The sequence below is a fragment of the Alligator sinensis genome, unplaced genomic scaffold, assembly GCF_000455745.1.
Source record: "Alligator sinensis unplaced genomic scaffold, ASM45574v1 scaffold476_1, whole genome shotgun sequence".
Lineage (NCBI taxonomy): Eukaryota > Metazoa > Chordata > Crocodylia > Alligatoridae > Alligator > Alligator sinensis.
Window position 1 is genome coordinate 102,985 of NW_005842444.1, and position 13,875 is coordinate 116,859.

General features: G+C 40.8%; 1 protein-coding gene across 1 annotated transcript in view; it reads left to right on the top strand.

Annotated features, from left to right (window-relative positions):
• The first annotated feature begins 3,642 nt into the window (after positions 1-3,642).
• The window catches only part of HOMER2 (homer scaffold protein 2), a 100,393-nt gene continuing 90,160 nt past the window's right edge, over positions 3,643-13,875 (top strand). The window contains exon 1 of the mRNA XM_006030396.2: positions 3,643-3,673. Coding sequence (XP_006030458.1) covers positions 3,651-3,673 — 23 coding nt within the window. The 5' untranslated portion in view covers positions 3,643-3,650. The remainder of the gene's footprint in view (positions 3,674-13,875) is intronic.

Sequence of the window (13,875 nt, forward strand, 5' to 3'; positions counted from 1 at the left end):
ATCTGTACTTCTTGCATCTGTGTGTTATTACCTTAGCTAGGCTGCCTTTTCATAAAGGCCTGCATGTGTGCAGGGCACCTTCAGCAGTGTGCCTGATTCTTCAGCTATTCTTACAAGAAAATACTTCACTCAACTCAAAAGAAGGAACTGGAGACTTACACCAGTGTAAGTAAATATGAGAAGTGAACCAAGTCTCCAAGCCTAACTTTTTCTGATGTTTGAACAGCTACACGGTGTCTTTGGGATGTAGTTATAGCGTAGCAATGTCTTGTGTAGTTACTGTGTGTTGCATTAGTTCATGTTCTGCAGCTTGTTTTTATAACTTGAAGGCCAAGTCACTATTTTGTTTTGGATCAAAAGCTTATATGTAATGAAGAAGCTGATGATTTCAACAGGCAAGTTCTGGTGTGAGCCAAATGAATGCTGATGAGTACTGCATACCGTGTTCTGCCTGCTTTCCCCTCCTGCTTCCTTTCCAAAAAAATTATGTTGAGCTATGTTACAAGTCATGCTAAAGCAGCTAGTGGAATAGACATAGGTTTAGGAATCAAAATAGTTAAATCTAATTCCCAAATCTGTTGTTAAACTGTCTACCTTGATTCCCCATCTGTAAAATGGGTACACTCCTAAAGTTAACCCACTTTAAAATCTATGGTTTTCAAATATACATGTATAATTTTTGCCATGGCATTTATCAGGACACTGGGATCTGAGAATATTGGTCAATCCTGTCTGCATTGCAAGAACAGCATTTTAACTGTTTAGGTCATGACAGTTCTTGCTAGCTTGGATAACAGAGCAGGTTTTGCTAATGCACATGGAAGCACTTCATCTTATGGTGGGTTCCAGATGTGTGGATGAGCCATGTTCTTCTCAGGGCTTACACAGAGAAGCTGTTTCAAATGCTCTCACTAGTAAGTCTGATAAGTGCCCTGTGTAGAGTTGTCACTGTGTGCTACTCCAGTACTAGGAACACTGACATGGCAGCTTGGCCTGGGCAGAGTGAGTTATGTATGTAGCTCACTAAAGTAAATCTTTGTGAAGTGAGTGAGTTAAAGAAGCAGGTGGTAATGCAGTTCAACTAGTAGGAAGCAAGATTATTCTGAGCTTTAAAACTTCAATTTATACATTTGAAAAATATTATATATATTTTAGTAGTTATGGGAATATATAAAATGTGACCCCTAAAATTAAAAAAAACTTACTCCAAAGAGCAATGAAGTCAATGCAAATATTCCTACTGACTCCCCTTTGCTATTTGGGTCTGGTCCTAAAATATTTAGTATGAAGAAATATAGTAGTACTTCCACCCAGGGACGCAGCAATTCCTCTGTGCCTTGCTTCTATAGTTTAAAGAAAAGTGGTATTATTATTATTTTCCCTTGGTATTAAATCACAACTTCCTGTAATCCTACATTTCTGATGATATCTGTCATCATCTTAATATTATGGCAAATAATATGGCAAAACACAGTATGTCAGGTTTCCAGTTGTTGAGACTTCTTGTATCTGAAGGTCTTGCTTTATTTATGTTTTTTCATATTGCTATAAAGAGTTAGCAAAACAAAGAAAAGGTTATCTGCTGCTCAGATTTTTGTGAGCCGTATCTGCTAATCTATTAAATGTGGTGTTTCATTTTTACCTCAATTTAACAACAAAAGCTAACTTTCCATTGTGAAGATGCCAAAGTGTTAGATATTAGAATGATTTAGAGGTATTAGCTGCATGCTTTTTTCCTTTCTGTAATCTTACCCTCTCGTTACCCTTTGAATTTTTTTAGTGCACTTGCCATTCCCTTTTAATTTTCTGTTTCTGAGTTATAAAATGTTGCTTGTCTTTCAGGATTTGTACCTTGCTGCTGCTGTTCATATTAGATTAATTTCAATGAATTAAATAAATGCCTTTTAGCAATAAAATATCATGTTTCAAATGGTTTTTAATAGGGGTGCACTGATAGAGATTTTTGCAGCTAATACCAATAGTCGACTGTTAAGGAGGCATATCGGCCAATACTGATCTGATTTCTGATACCCAGCTGGTAAGCCTGGTGTGGTGGAAAGGGAGGAGGAAGGGAAAGGGCTGGTGGGGTGCAGATCAAGGCCCCCATGATGAGGAAGACTGTGGGGCTGGGGCAACAACTGCCAAGGCAGGGCGTGGTGGGTGCAGCACGGAGCCATGGCTTTTCCGGGGGGGCACAGGGAGGGGCGGGGCAGTTCGGCTGCGAGCCGCTGGTCTGGCGGCTTCTCCAGTGCTCACCTGCTCATCTGGCAGCTCCCACCGCTGCTCTAGCTGCTTGTCTGGGAGTGGGGAGGGTAGGGGGGCATGCGCCCCTGGATTGGCATGGGGCGGGCTGGGTCAAGCTCTTCCTGGCAGGGCAGGGCTGCACTGGGAAAGGGCTATGGCGGGGCGGGGGGAAGAACTTGGCGCAGCCCTAGCCCGAGCCTGCCCTAAGCAGATCTGGGGGCAAACGCCCTGCCCTCCCAGATGAGCGGCTGAAGCAGTGGTGAGAGCTGCCGGACCAGTGGCTCCCGGCCCACCCCTCCCCCACATCCCTCCGGGGTTGAGCCATGAGTCCATGCCATGCCCACCTTGCCCTGGATGGGCAGCGCTTGCCTCAGCCCCATACCCTTCCTCATTGCAGGGGCCTCAATCTGACCCCCCAGCCCTTTCCCTCCCCACTCCCCTTCTACCACACCAGATTTACCAGCTGGAGGCAGCTCTCCAAGCTGCAGGGCTGTGCTCCTCACTGCCTGCGCATGCACGGGTCTTTTGTTGGCCTGATATGGCTAATTTCCGATATAGTACATTTTCTTTATATTGGTGCCGATCTGATATCAGACCGATGTATCGGTGCACCTCTAGTTTTAAATAAAGCATTTATATCACAATTAAATAATTAACCATCCAAAAACTGAAAACTAATACAAGGAACCTAAGAAACTAGCTGAAATCTCTCTATCTAAATGGTGCATAACTTGGTATATAAGTAAATGAAGGGGACTTGGGCATTGTGGAAGTGGACACTCAACTTTGTCATTTTCCCATTCTTCACCTAGAAGCTGGTCTGAAAGTCTGTATCGGCAGAGGTCGGGGGCTGTTGATGAGGAGGCAAGGTTGGACTTGGGTCAGAATGAGCTGTTCTCCGTAGCGCACTCTTCCCCAAAGACCATGGATACTGAAGAAGATAGAGTAGAACCTGGATCCTTTGTATCTGGGTGGTTCCTATCCTGCTAAGTTTGCAGTGGGTTGCTGTATTAAAAACAAGGCACTTTGCTGCTTCCTGTGGCAGTGGCCTTTACTTCTAAGGGTGCTGCTTCTCTGATCAGTTGGAGTTCATTAGCAGACCTGAGTTGCTGACTGGAGAAGTGCCAACCTTTGCAGCTGTTTGCTGCAGCTAATGAATACACATATACATCCTGGCTAGTTTACAAACCCTCATTTTCACAGGGCGGAAAGGGACCTAACCCTGAAAAGTATCTGGGCCCAACTGTATGTGGTGCCTAAATGAATGCTACTTGAAACAGTATTAACAGGGGCTCATTCTTCATCTCTGAGCAAAGAGAAGGCATGAATGGAGTCGTGTCCCCCCGGCAAACCCCATGGTGGAGTCAACCCCACTTCCCCAGCCTCATTGCTCCTCCTCTTCAGCCATGTTAGTTTTGCTTCGCCATGGGTAAGTCCCTGCATTTGTAAGGCTTGGTACATGGTGCCTCTTGTCCTGTTGCTGCTTCCCAAAGTCTCTCCCATCTTAGGGGTTAATGATTTATAACTCCAAGTAGGACACGTGGTGTTTTGACCTCTCTGTCTCCCCTGTGGCTATTGCTGAGGCAAGAGGATACTGTTGGGCCCCCTGTTCCTTTTCACTCTGTGATGACATTTAAGAACACTGTGAAATTATTTTTTACACTTGTTTTCCCCTGCTGTTAGCAATATGCTCTTTAAAAATCAGGATACATTTTTTGCCTAATGAATGCTTTTCTTTTTTAGCTGTTGGGGTTGGGAGGAGGAAACAACTGTAAGGTGAAAGGAAAGGAGAACAGAAAAAGACAAATTAAGTAAAAACAGTGTTCGTGCAAGTCATGTGCTGACTGGGGAATCAAGTTGTGTTTTTCCCCCCCCCTCCCCCCAACTAACACAGGCTCAGTACTCAGGTGATGAGATGAGCTACGTACAACAGAATCAGTTATTGCAGAGGAAGTTCATTTTTTAACTTCACAGGATGAGGTCCAGAGAGTCTTGCTGTATATTTCATTGGGAGTTAGATCTGCCAATGAGGAAGAACATTATTTGCATCCCTTCCTTTCCAGCTACCTAAAGGGGGAGTAGCATTGAACTCGTGAAAGTACTACATCTCATTTTCCATGACTGAAAAAATGTGGTACGCTGCAACATTGAGGCTGAGGAAAGATGATGTTCCAATCCAGCCCAACCTAGTAGTCAGTGGCTTTTCAGCTTGTAAGAAAAAATATCTGGCAAGGCTATTTAAGGACTAGGGTCAGAGAACAGAAAGAGATACCCTTGACAATGTCTACAGTAGAGAATTTGAGCAGAAATTCCTATTGCAATGCTGGTGGAAATTTCAGAAAGTACTTGTGCTTCCATAAACAAGGGCAAAAAAAAGAGAGAGAGAAATAGCTATGATCTCCCCTTTTATAATTAAGCTGGATTTCTTGTAGCTACTGAGCTAATTAGCACTGTTAATTTGATTGACACTTGAAAGCCACTCATTCCAACTTTGGAAGGATATTTTATTTATATTCCCCCAAACACATCCTCTAGCAGAGTCTAGCTTGAAATGATGGGGTTGCAAGGGTCCCCAGATAATGAAACAGCAATTGAATGTTGAAGACAACTGGCCATTTACTATATTAAAGATATGTAAAGGACTCCCTTCAGCCTAAAACAATTTTAAATTGGCCCTAGCATTGACAAAGGCACTTTAATTGTTAGAGAAAGATATTCTCTTTGTGATCAAGAGAACAGAATAGAGTTTGGAAAGAAACCAGGATAAGATGGTATTAGTCTGTTTTTGTTCATGGATTTTCTTTATCATTGAGCTTTACAGATATATTATTGCAATACTTTGAATAAATAGCCTCAGCCATAAACTTATATTTATGAGCTCATAGGTATTTTGAAACAGCTGCTGTTTTTTGATAGGATGCATATTGTGTGGGAAGTTCTTCAGCTCTGAAGGGTGCTGTATGGTCAAATCTCTGGCTGTTTTCACGAGTGAGTGCTGTTAGTCATGTTTGTGCATATTGGTGCCCTTTATGCAAATACAGTGTATGACTTATTTAAATTGTATTTTGGAATTGGCTTGTTAGGATGTAAATGTGCTTGGGGGAACATATTTCAACTGCATTTCTCCAATAATTCAGCAGTAAATTGTAAATAGCTGGCAGTCCTGTTATTAAATCTCAGAATATGGCAGGACAAGGGGGCATTGTCTTCAAAAGAGAATAGGAAACATTTAACCTTGAGCATTAAGAACATATTTGTAAAATCTAGAGCAGGTGGGCAGTGCAATAGGCCTTTAGTGTACTGAGAGAGGTTATTAAAGCATTGTAATGGCATGCTGTTTGGAACAGGTTAGATAAGGCATCAGTAGGGATTATGTGTAATAAATACTCATGCAAAATCAGACTGGATGATGCAGTTGGTCTTTTCTGATGGTATTTTTTCTGACATGCGCTAGCTGTTCTACCTACTGTCGGTGGGAGGAAGTCTTCAGCGCAGCTGCCTGGAATGTCCTACATTTAGCACATGTGACACTTGTCGCCTGTTGCTTACCTCATCAGTGAGGTTGAAACTGTGAGGCGTTCTGGTCCTCATTGCATCATGCTGAATCTTTGTAAAGGTGGTTTTCCCACCATGGTCGTGATTTAAAAGAGAGACTTTAATAAACACTTCAATATTTTGGTAGTTTAAAAAATGATTTCTGGGTGACATCACTAATGCTGGTCTGCTTAATGACTCATGCGAGAGCACCAGGCTCTGCTGTGTAGGTGTGTAGGATTTGCAGGTTTGATGGTAACTTTATTCCTTCTTGCTGAAAGCTGGCAGCACTGGGAGCTTTAGCTGAAAAACAATTGCATTGCTGCTACATCATGGAGAAGAGACAGTGGATTTAACACAGTGTGAAATGGGGCCTGGCAGTAAAGATGCAAGCAAAAATAGTGACCGTTTGCTGTGGGGGGGGAAAAAAGCTCTTTTATGCTTAACTCACCCTCCCTGCCCTCCCAGTTCCCACCCTCTGGTCTGATGGGTTTTTTTCCTTCATTTGTTGATGCTTGTAAACAAGATTGTAGGCACTTGGGCTGAGGGACAGGCTTTTTAAAATTTTTATTTTGTCTGGAATTTTCAAAAGAGCCTTAAGGGATTTAGAAGTTCAAACCTCATTGCAATTCAGTGAGACTTTCCCCTTGGAAATTCGACCTTTCATGTCTACACTGAGCCTACCAGAAGGGGCCCTAATTGGGTCTATTGGGTGTTACTTAATACAAGTAATGAAAGAGCAATAGCAGTACCACTGCAACTTCATTCTGACCAGGCCAGAAGTTTTAGAATTGATGAATTAAGGCAAGAAAAAGCCTTTTTGGAACAGATTCTTAAATGAATGCAGCAGTTCTCTAGATGCATTTTTCTGTAGTGCTACAGATCCAATCATGTACAGCCTATCTTCTTAGGCTGCTTCCAGTTCCGTTGTGGATGTCTGCATGAGGACAGTTGGAAAGTTATGTATCTGATGTCAGGGAAATAAATTTTTAAGAGTAAATCTTACTGAGCAGGCATGTTTTGTGCAAAGTGTTGAAGCAGTGAAATCAAAAGGCAACAATCAATGGAGCAATTTGCTTTTTTATGTATAATAATAGGTATAATAAGCTTTAGAGCTAGTTTATAGTCTTAAAGGAAACCACTACATTTTTTGTTTGTTTGGAGGTGGTGAGTTTCTTTTCTCTTTTTTTTTTTTTACACTTGTTATTGATTGTTCCACTTTCAGACAGAGGACAGGTAGCATGGCAATGGCTGGAAGTATTTAGTGTACTGGGCCTCTTTCTTTCCATGGAAGTAGGATATATAGGTTTTTTTCCCCCGACATTGACTTCTTGAGTTCAGTAAAATTGAATCTTTTGCCTTTGGGAAGTCATTCTATTATCTAACCACAGACAACTGGAGCAATTTGTTATCACCACTGATCCCTACCCATCTTTTTCTGATCCATGCTTCTGTATTTATGCTTCTCCCTCTGTGTGTTTCTCCCTCATACTGGAAATTTGGATCTCCAAGGTGTTTGAAATAGGATTGTATAATCTGTTTTGTGATATTAAAAAAATATCACTGAAAGCATTTGAAAAGGGGAAAAAATATTTTTGAGTCAAATTCTGTAGGCTTTACCTGAGAAGGAAAACAAGTTGGAGCCAGTGGTGGCTGTGCTTGATTGAGGCTTCAGAATTAATTTGTACAATATATACAGCTGAAAATGGGAGAGAAATCTTGTATTTCTTTATTACATATTTCAGTGGTGGTAACTAGGGATAAGATCTCTCTGTATCCCATTGTCCCAGGCAGTGTCAAACTATGCAGTACTGTTGTCCCAGAGAGCACACATTTTATACTTCCAGTATTGCTCCTTTCTGTTTCTTCCTACTCTACTAACCATATGTCATCATCTGACATAACCCCTGGTCCTCCAGAAGGGATAGCTTTCATCTCCCCCACTGGTAGCCTGCCCTTCATGGGGGGATCTATTCTAGAGCAATGTACCACAATCCAGTGCAGTTTCCAGATGATGATGCACTCTTATCTCTAAAGCACGCTACTTCCTTGAGAACTTCTCACTGGTGTGAAAAAGCTGACACCTCTCACCAGCCCATCTGAGAGCTACGGAAACAGGAAGGGAAGCATTTGGTGTATTTTTGGACTGAGAGGAACGTGGTGCCCAGAGGCAGTGTGAAGTGTGTTCGTGGGTGCTGTTACCTATGCCCTGTAATCTTTCCCCTCCTCTATCCAAAGAAATAGTATTTTCCTTCCCTGGAAGGCAAAGGGAATTTAATTGGTTAAAACAGATGCAGCACCTAATTAAGTGACCATGCCCTACACTGTTACAGGGTGGTCGAGTTCAGTATGTTCCACTGATAAGTTTCCCTTGTATCACCAGCAGTAAGAGTGCTCATTACTACAGCTGAAGGGGAACCCATCAAAATCTTATTACCCAGAAATGTTGTACTACCTGTAGTTATAAAAACATTTCAGATCACTTGAATGGAGGGAAGCTAGCAAAACTTTTCTCAATTTGTTTCCAGTTTCCTTATTTCGTACATCTGACAGTTACTTCTCACTTCCTCTAATTCGTCTTTATAGACGCTTTTGGGAATTGCAGTCAAAGGTCAACAAAAAACTGTACTTATAGGAATTTTCAAAGAATTTTGGAAAATACAAAATAAAAAAGTTGTCTAAATTGATGCTTTCTTTTTCAAGTCAAAATAAATGTGGGCTTGACCAGAAATTGGATCCGTTCCAAACCCTTAGTCTAGTCCAAATAAATGAAACAACAGTAAAGCAGGTGATAAATTTTTGTACTCCTCGAATGCTCCAGGAACTGACTCTGTTTTAGAAAAGCCATTTTGGGATGGGGAGGCTGCAACTATTTTAGAGGTTTTTAAAGCACCTTATTTGCCCTTCATAGACTGAGATTGAGATGGGAGGATACCACTCTCCTATCCAAGCTTTTTTATGATTTCTCTGTGGCCGTTTCACTTGTTTTCTGTGTGATACAGTTCGGATGTGGGCGAGTGTCCCAGAATTTATTCTGTATCTTGAAGGGCTAATTTCTTACTTGTCAATCTTAGATGTGTCATAGCAATAGCTCAGAGTTATGGCCAGGTTCACGCCTAAAAGCCCCACATGCTCATGAATGGGTTGTTCTGGCCTGTCTTTAGTACTAACCAGTTTCATGTTTGCCCATCTTTCTATTGGATTCCTTAGGGACAGTCCCCAACCTCAAGCTAGTCCTGAGCATCTGTTTTTGGGATCCTCAGACTTACTCAATTGGAAACTTACACTGGATCTTCTGGAAACTATATTTTTTGCTATTGAAAGAGATTTTAATATCAGCTAGTTCATGGTTCTGTTGAATTTCTTTCAGAATTTTATAGTAAATATTCAGATATTTAATATATAGTAAATGTTATATATAATAGGGATATTATATATAATATACAGTAAAATATGTATAATATACAGTAAATGTTCAGATCTGGCAGTTCTTCTTCCATGCTATTATGGCTACTAGCTACTTCCTTTGCTGAGCTGTCCTGCTTGGGAGAGTTACCCTTTAATGCAGTTATTCTGCCTGACTTTGTTTAGATTTAGTTGCAAGAACTTTTCTCCATTATTTTAGACAGAGAAAAATTGAACTTTTTCGTGGTGAAAATGGCTAGTGTTTGCATTTAAACTTCAAATTAGGACTTGAGTAAATAGCAGAACTGAAATGTTGACTCTATTTTGCATTCCCAGGGAGATCTCCTTCAAATAAATTTTGAATTGGAATCTCTCTTTCTGTAGGAAGTTCAGCAACTATGTGTGGCCTTTTCATGTGAATTTTAAATGTATTGTGAATGTTTATATTGCAGTGCTTTGCATCACTTTCAAATAAGTAATAAATTGGTATAAATGACACCATGACACAAGACTGCAGTGGCAAGAGGTCATTCTGCTCAGCTGAATGACATGTCAGGTATTTGCCTGCAAACAAAATACTACTCAACTACTCAAAATAAATCAAAATGTTATGGTACCTCTCTGTTCAAAAGTATTGCATGCCATTCCTTGATACAGTGGTTCGGCTTCATGAATTTGATTGCTGAACAGCCTAAAATGGATTTTAAACATGTGAAGTTCCAGACTGATCGTTCCCCAAAACACTTGATGAAAACAAACCATTTTAATATGATCTAAAGTAGTTGCCTGCTTCAACTTGGCTTCATGTATAGTGATGCCGAGCAGTGGTTGCATACTTTTCTGTTACATAAAACCCTAAATTAATTTCTGGGGTCATCCTATCCTAATACCTCTCCCCCCCAAAAATTTGTAATTCTCACCCCTACTCTTCAGTCGGAATATTGGCTACTGAAAGGGTTACTGAGTAAGTAAGGTTGTAGTATGTTTAATAAACTAATGAAGACCAAGTCCATTTATGGATGTTTAGTTTATCCTGGGAGAGTTGCTGCTCTCCCAGGAGAAAAGACAAGTGTACAGATATTCAGGGTTTTTCTCTCGCAGCAAAAAAGGGTCATTCCAGGAAAAGAATAACGTGGGAACAGCCAAAGTTAGTCACTCTCAGGAGAGGTTTTCCTGCAAGAGTGAATGTCTGTACATGTTCTTTTCTGAAAGAAGCCACAGCACAGTCCTTCAGCATCCCATGGCCCTTTGTGCTTATTCCCTCCTCTTTCTCAGGATACTATGTCACTCGCTGGACTCTGTTACTCCCACCCCCTTCACAATCCCAAATTATGCTGCAGGCAGACACAGGCTAACTCTGAGCAGTCTGGATTGGCCAATCACTACTGCCCTATGCCCAGAGACAGAATGACAGCAGTGCAGACTGGGATGTGTGCACAGGGGCCCCCTGCCCGTGCAACATCAGCACTGCAAGCTTTCTGCTCTTCAAGGGCTCAGCACTCCAATGTCTGTTCAAGCGTCTTTGGGTAAGTTTTTTCTACCAGGAGATTCACCCAGATCATTTGATTATGTGTAAGCAGCCCATGTGTGTGTAATCTTTCTTTTTATCCAAACCAGAGCATGTTTCTTTGTATGTGATAGCAACTGGGGTGTGGGCTTTTTGGTGGGAAACGGGCAGAAGCTGTAGCAGATATTTATATGGGTTCCCTCTGAAGACCTACATTCTATGCATTCTTCAGATAATCCATTTTTAATGCATCTTGGAATTGCCATGGAAACTCAGTAGGCAAGTGTCTTTTTCTGGGTGTTGTTTTCTTTGCATTTTGCTATATTTGTGATTCATGTTCTTAATTTGTCTGCACTTTCAGAAATTTTTTAAGTCTCATAACTTTTCAGAATAAAAACCAAATTGTGCCAATTGATTTCACGCCCCCGGAACAATTGACTAAAATGTTATAAAATATTTCATAGTCAAAATCATGCAATAGCATACAATGTTTGTGTAGAGAAAATGTGCATTATTGGCACTTATTACTTGCTTGTGTTATGAGTTGAATTGGAAGAAAGATCAGGGTCTGTTTGCTTCATCTGAAATATCTCTGCAAAGATGTACTTTTTTAGATAAAAACGTATTCCTTTTTAAAGGGGAAAGGGTTTCCTCTTAAAATGAATTTCAAATTTCTATATGAATACAAATGTTGCTGATATAGCATAATAAGGATAAATATCTTTCTGTTCATTAAACAGCTCCTACCTTTTTCTCACTGAGGTATTTTTGATAGAGATTACAAAATACTCTTTCCAGATGCCATTCATTGGTATCTGAAAAAATCTGGTGTGTGAGAAGAGATGATCTTCAGTGATGACCAGTATTCTACCATTATTCACCTGGTCAGTGTGAATAAACACGCTGCACAAACATGGCAAAAATATATTTTTATTGCCTCCAGTGGTGGGAGGAAGGAGGATTCAGTACAGTCATCATGCATGCTCAGTCCTCAGAAAAAGAGGAGGAGGATTGTATTGGAGTTTTGCTAAGCACAATCTGGTATTGCAAAGATTTTTCATGCTATTGTTAAACACAGGACAAAGAAAACTATGGGCTTTTTTTCCCAAATTACTAAATACCATCTGTGTAATGCAGTAGGTGTTTAAATCATTATCAGATAGCATCCTGTAGTATTGATAATATTGATCCTAGATGTTAACTACAAAATTGTCAAAGTGACGGGCTCTGGATGTGATCATTTTGTTGATAGCACCAGGGCACCTGATTCTCCTCTCACTTGATACACGGTTTATAGCAGTATAATTCCATTGGATTTTAACGGAAATTAAATCAGCATTTATCCACAGTAATTGAGATGAGAATCTGACTGTATGTATTACTTGCAAGGTAGTTGATATGAAGAGAACTTGAAGCTTCAGGAGCCTCAAATAGATCTGAAATCCAGGCTGATCCAAAAAAGTGGGGCAGCTCAAAGGAAGAGACCCTTAAGGAACTGGTTTTAAAAATGTTGAATCTGTCTTAATTCCATATAAAACACCATCTTCATAATTTCTAAATGTTCCTGTGGCCATCGCAAATGTGTTAATGTATTGGTACTTGGTTGGTTCAGGGGAACAGCATAAGAGATGGATCCTTTTGAAGTGGACCAGGCTGATAGGGACAGACATTTGTGAAGAGGCGTATAAAAAATTATTTCCTAATGGATATGTGCCTAACAAAATGCTCTTGGGTGCAAGGGTGCTCTTGCTGGCTGTTCCAACAGAGCCAAACACAGACTGAGCAATCTTCATGCTTGTGGAGGTGACTTGCATTTCTAGGACTTGGCAGAGCCATATTAAAGTAGCTTATGGAAATGGGCTCTAGCCTATGCTGTATCAATCCAACCGTAGTGTAATTAAGGCAGGGTGCCTGGGGCTAGGAGCCCCAGTTGCCAACTTGAAGGGGCACACAAAAAAATAACAGCTGCCACCACAGCTGCACAATTGTCCCAGTGGCACTGGCAGCCAGAAGTTGCTGCTGCCCTGGGAGCCCTGCTGCCGTATTACACCTCTGTCTTTCTAGCGGGAGGCCATTGAAGCTGTAATTTGCCATCTCCCCAGAGCTCGGAAGAAACTGACCAGTGACTAATGGCAGAACACTGTAAGTCACAGGATTGTTCTTTTCTATGCTTCTCTCTCTCTTTTAATTATAGTTGTGGTGCAAAAATGTAAACTTGCTACAAGTATAGTAAGAATTTCTCACCAACTGGTACTTTATCTCCATTGACTGTGTAGTTGATCTCTTTGCATTCAGTCGTAATGACTATGAGGAGTAGATTTTAGCTTTCTGGAAGTTATTCATAGGAAGGAGCAGAAACTGGTACATAAATTCTGCCTTTCCCCATTTGTTGATTAAGTGGCAAGAAGTCTCGTGTAAGACTGGCACTGCCCAAGCAGACTACTTTAAGTCTGCAGGGCTGTTCTTTCCAAATCTGTTTAAAAGGAATGAAGCCTTTTAAGTTTTCTCTAAAAGGTTAAATGATAATTCACTTGGATTGTACCATCTGGCTTTACAGTGTTGGCATTAAAATGCTTCACTAGAGGCCAGGCCGTTCCCATTCATACTGGTGTAAGTGGTAACTTTGACTGTTATGTTACAACACTGTAAAACAGGTATTACTAAGAAGGGAATCGGGCCTTGCTTGTGTATTTTTTTCTGTTGTCTTTTAAAGGTTAAATTTACCTTCTGGACCAGAGAAGCCCAATGATGAAAACATAAAATAATGGATATGGGCTAATGGGATATGGGTTGAATATGGCCTTAGGGTGGGTATCACCTTGACATAATATCAATGTAATGACTTGTTGGTATTGGGTAACTATGGTAAACTACAATCCTAATCCTGAAGAATTTCTATAGGATTTAACAACATAATTGATAGACCACTTTTTAGAGGACCTGTGGCTGTGATTCTGATATGAACCTGAACAGTACCTGAGAACAGGGCTAGACATAGATTGTTTTTTTTAATCTTTTTGGCACCCTGAATTCAAAGTCACCAGTTTCTTTGCCCTCCACAGGTTGATTTAATCTCTGTTGTTGCAGTAACAGCCCACTACAAGCCTTTTCATGGTACAGGCCCATCACTCATCATCTTGTTCATGTACCAGATGGTTGAGACAGGAGCAGATCCTGTGGAGCCA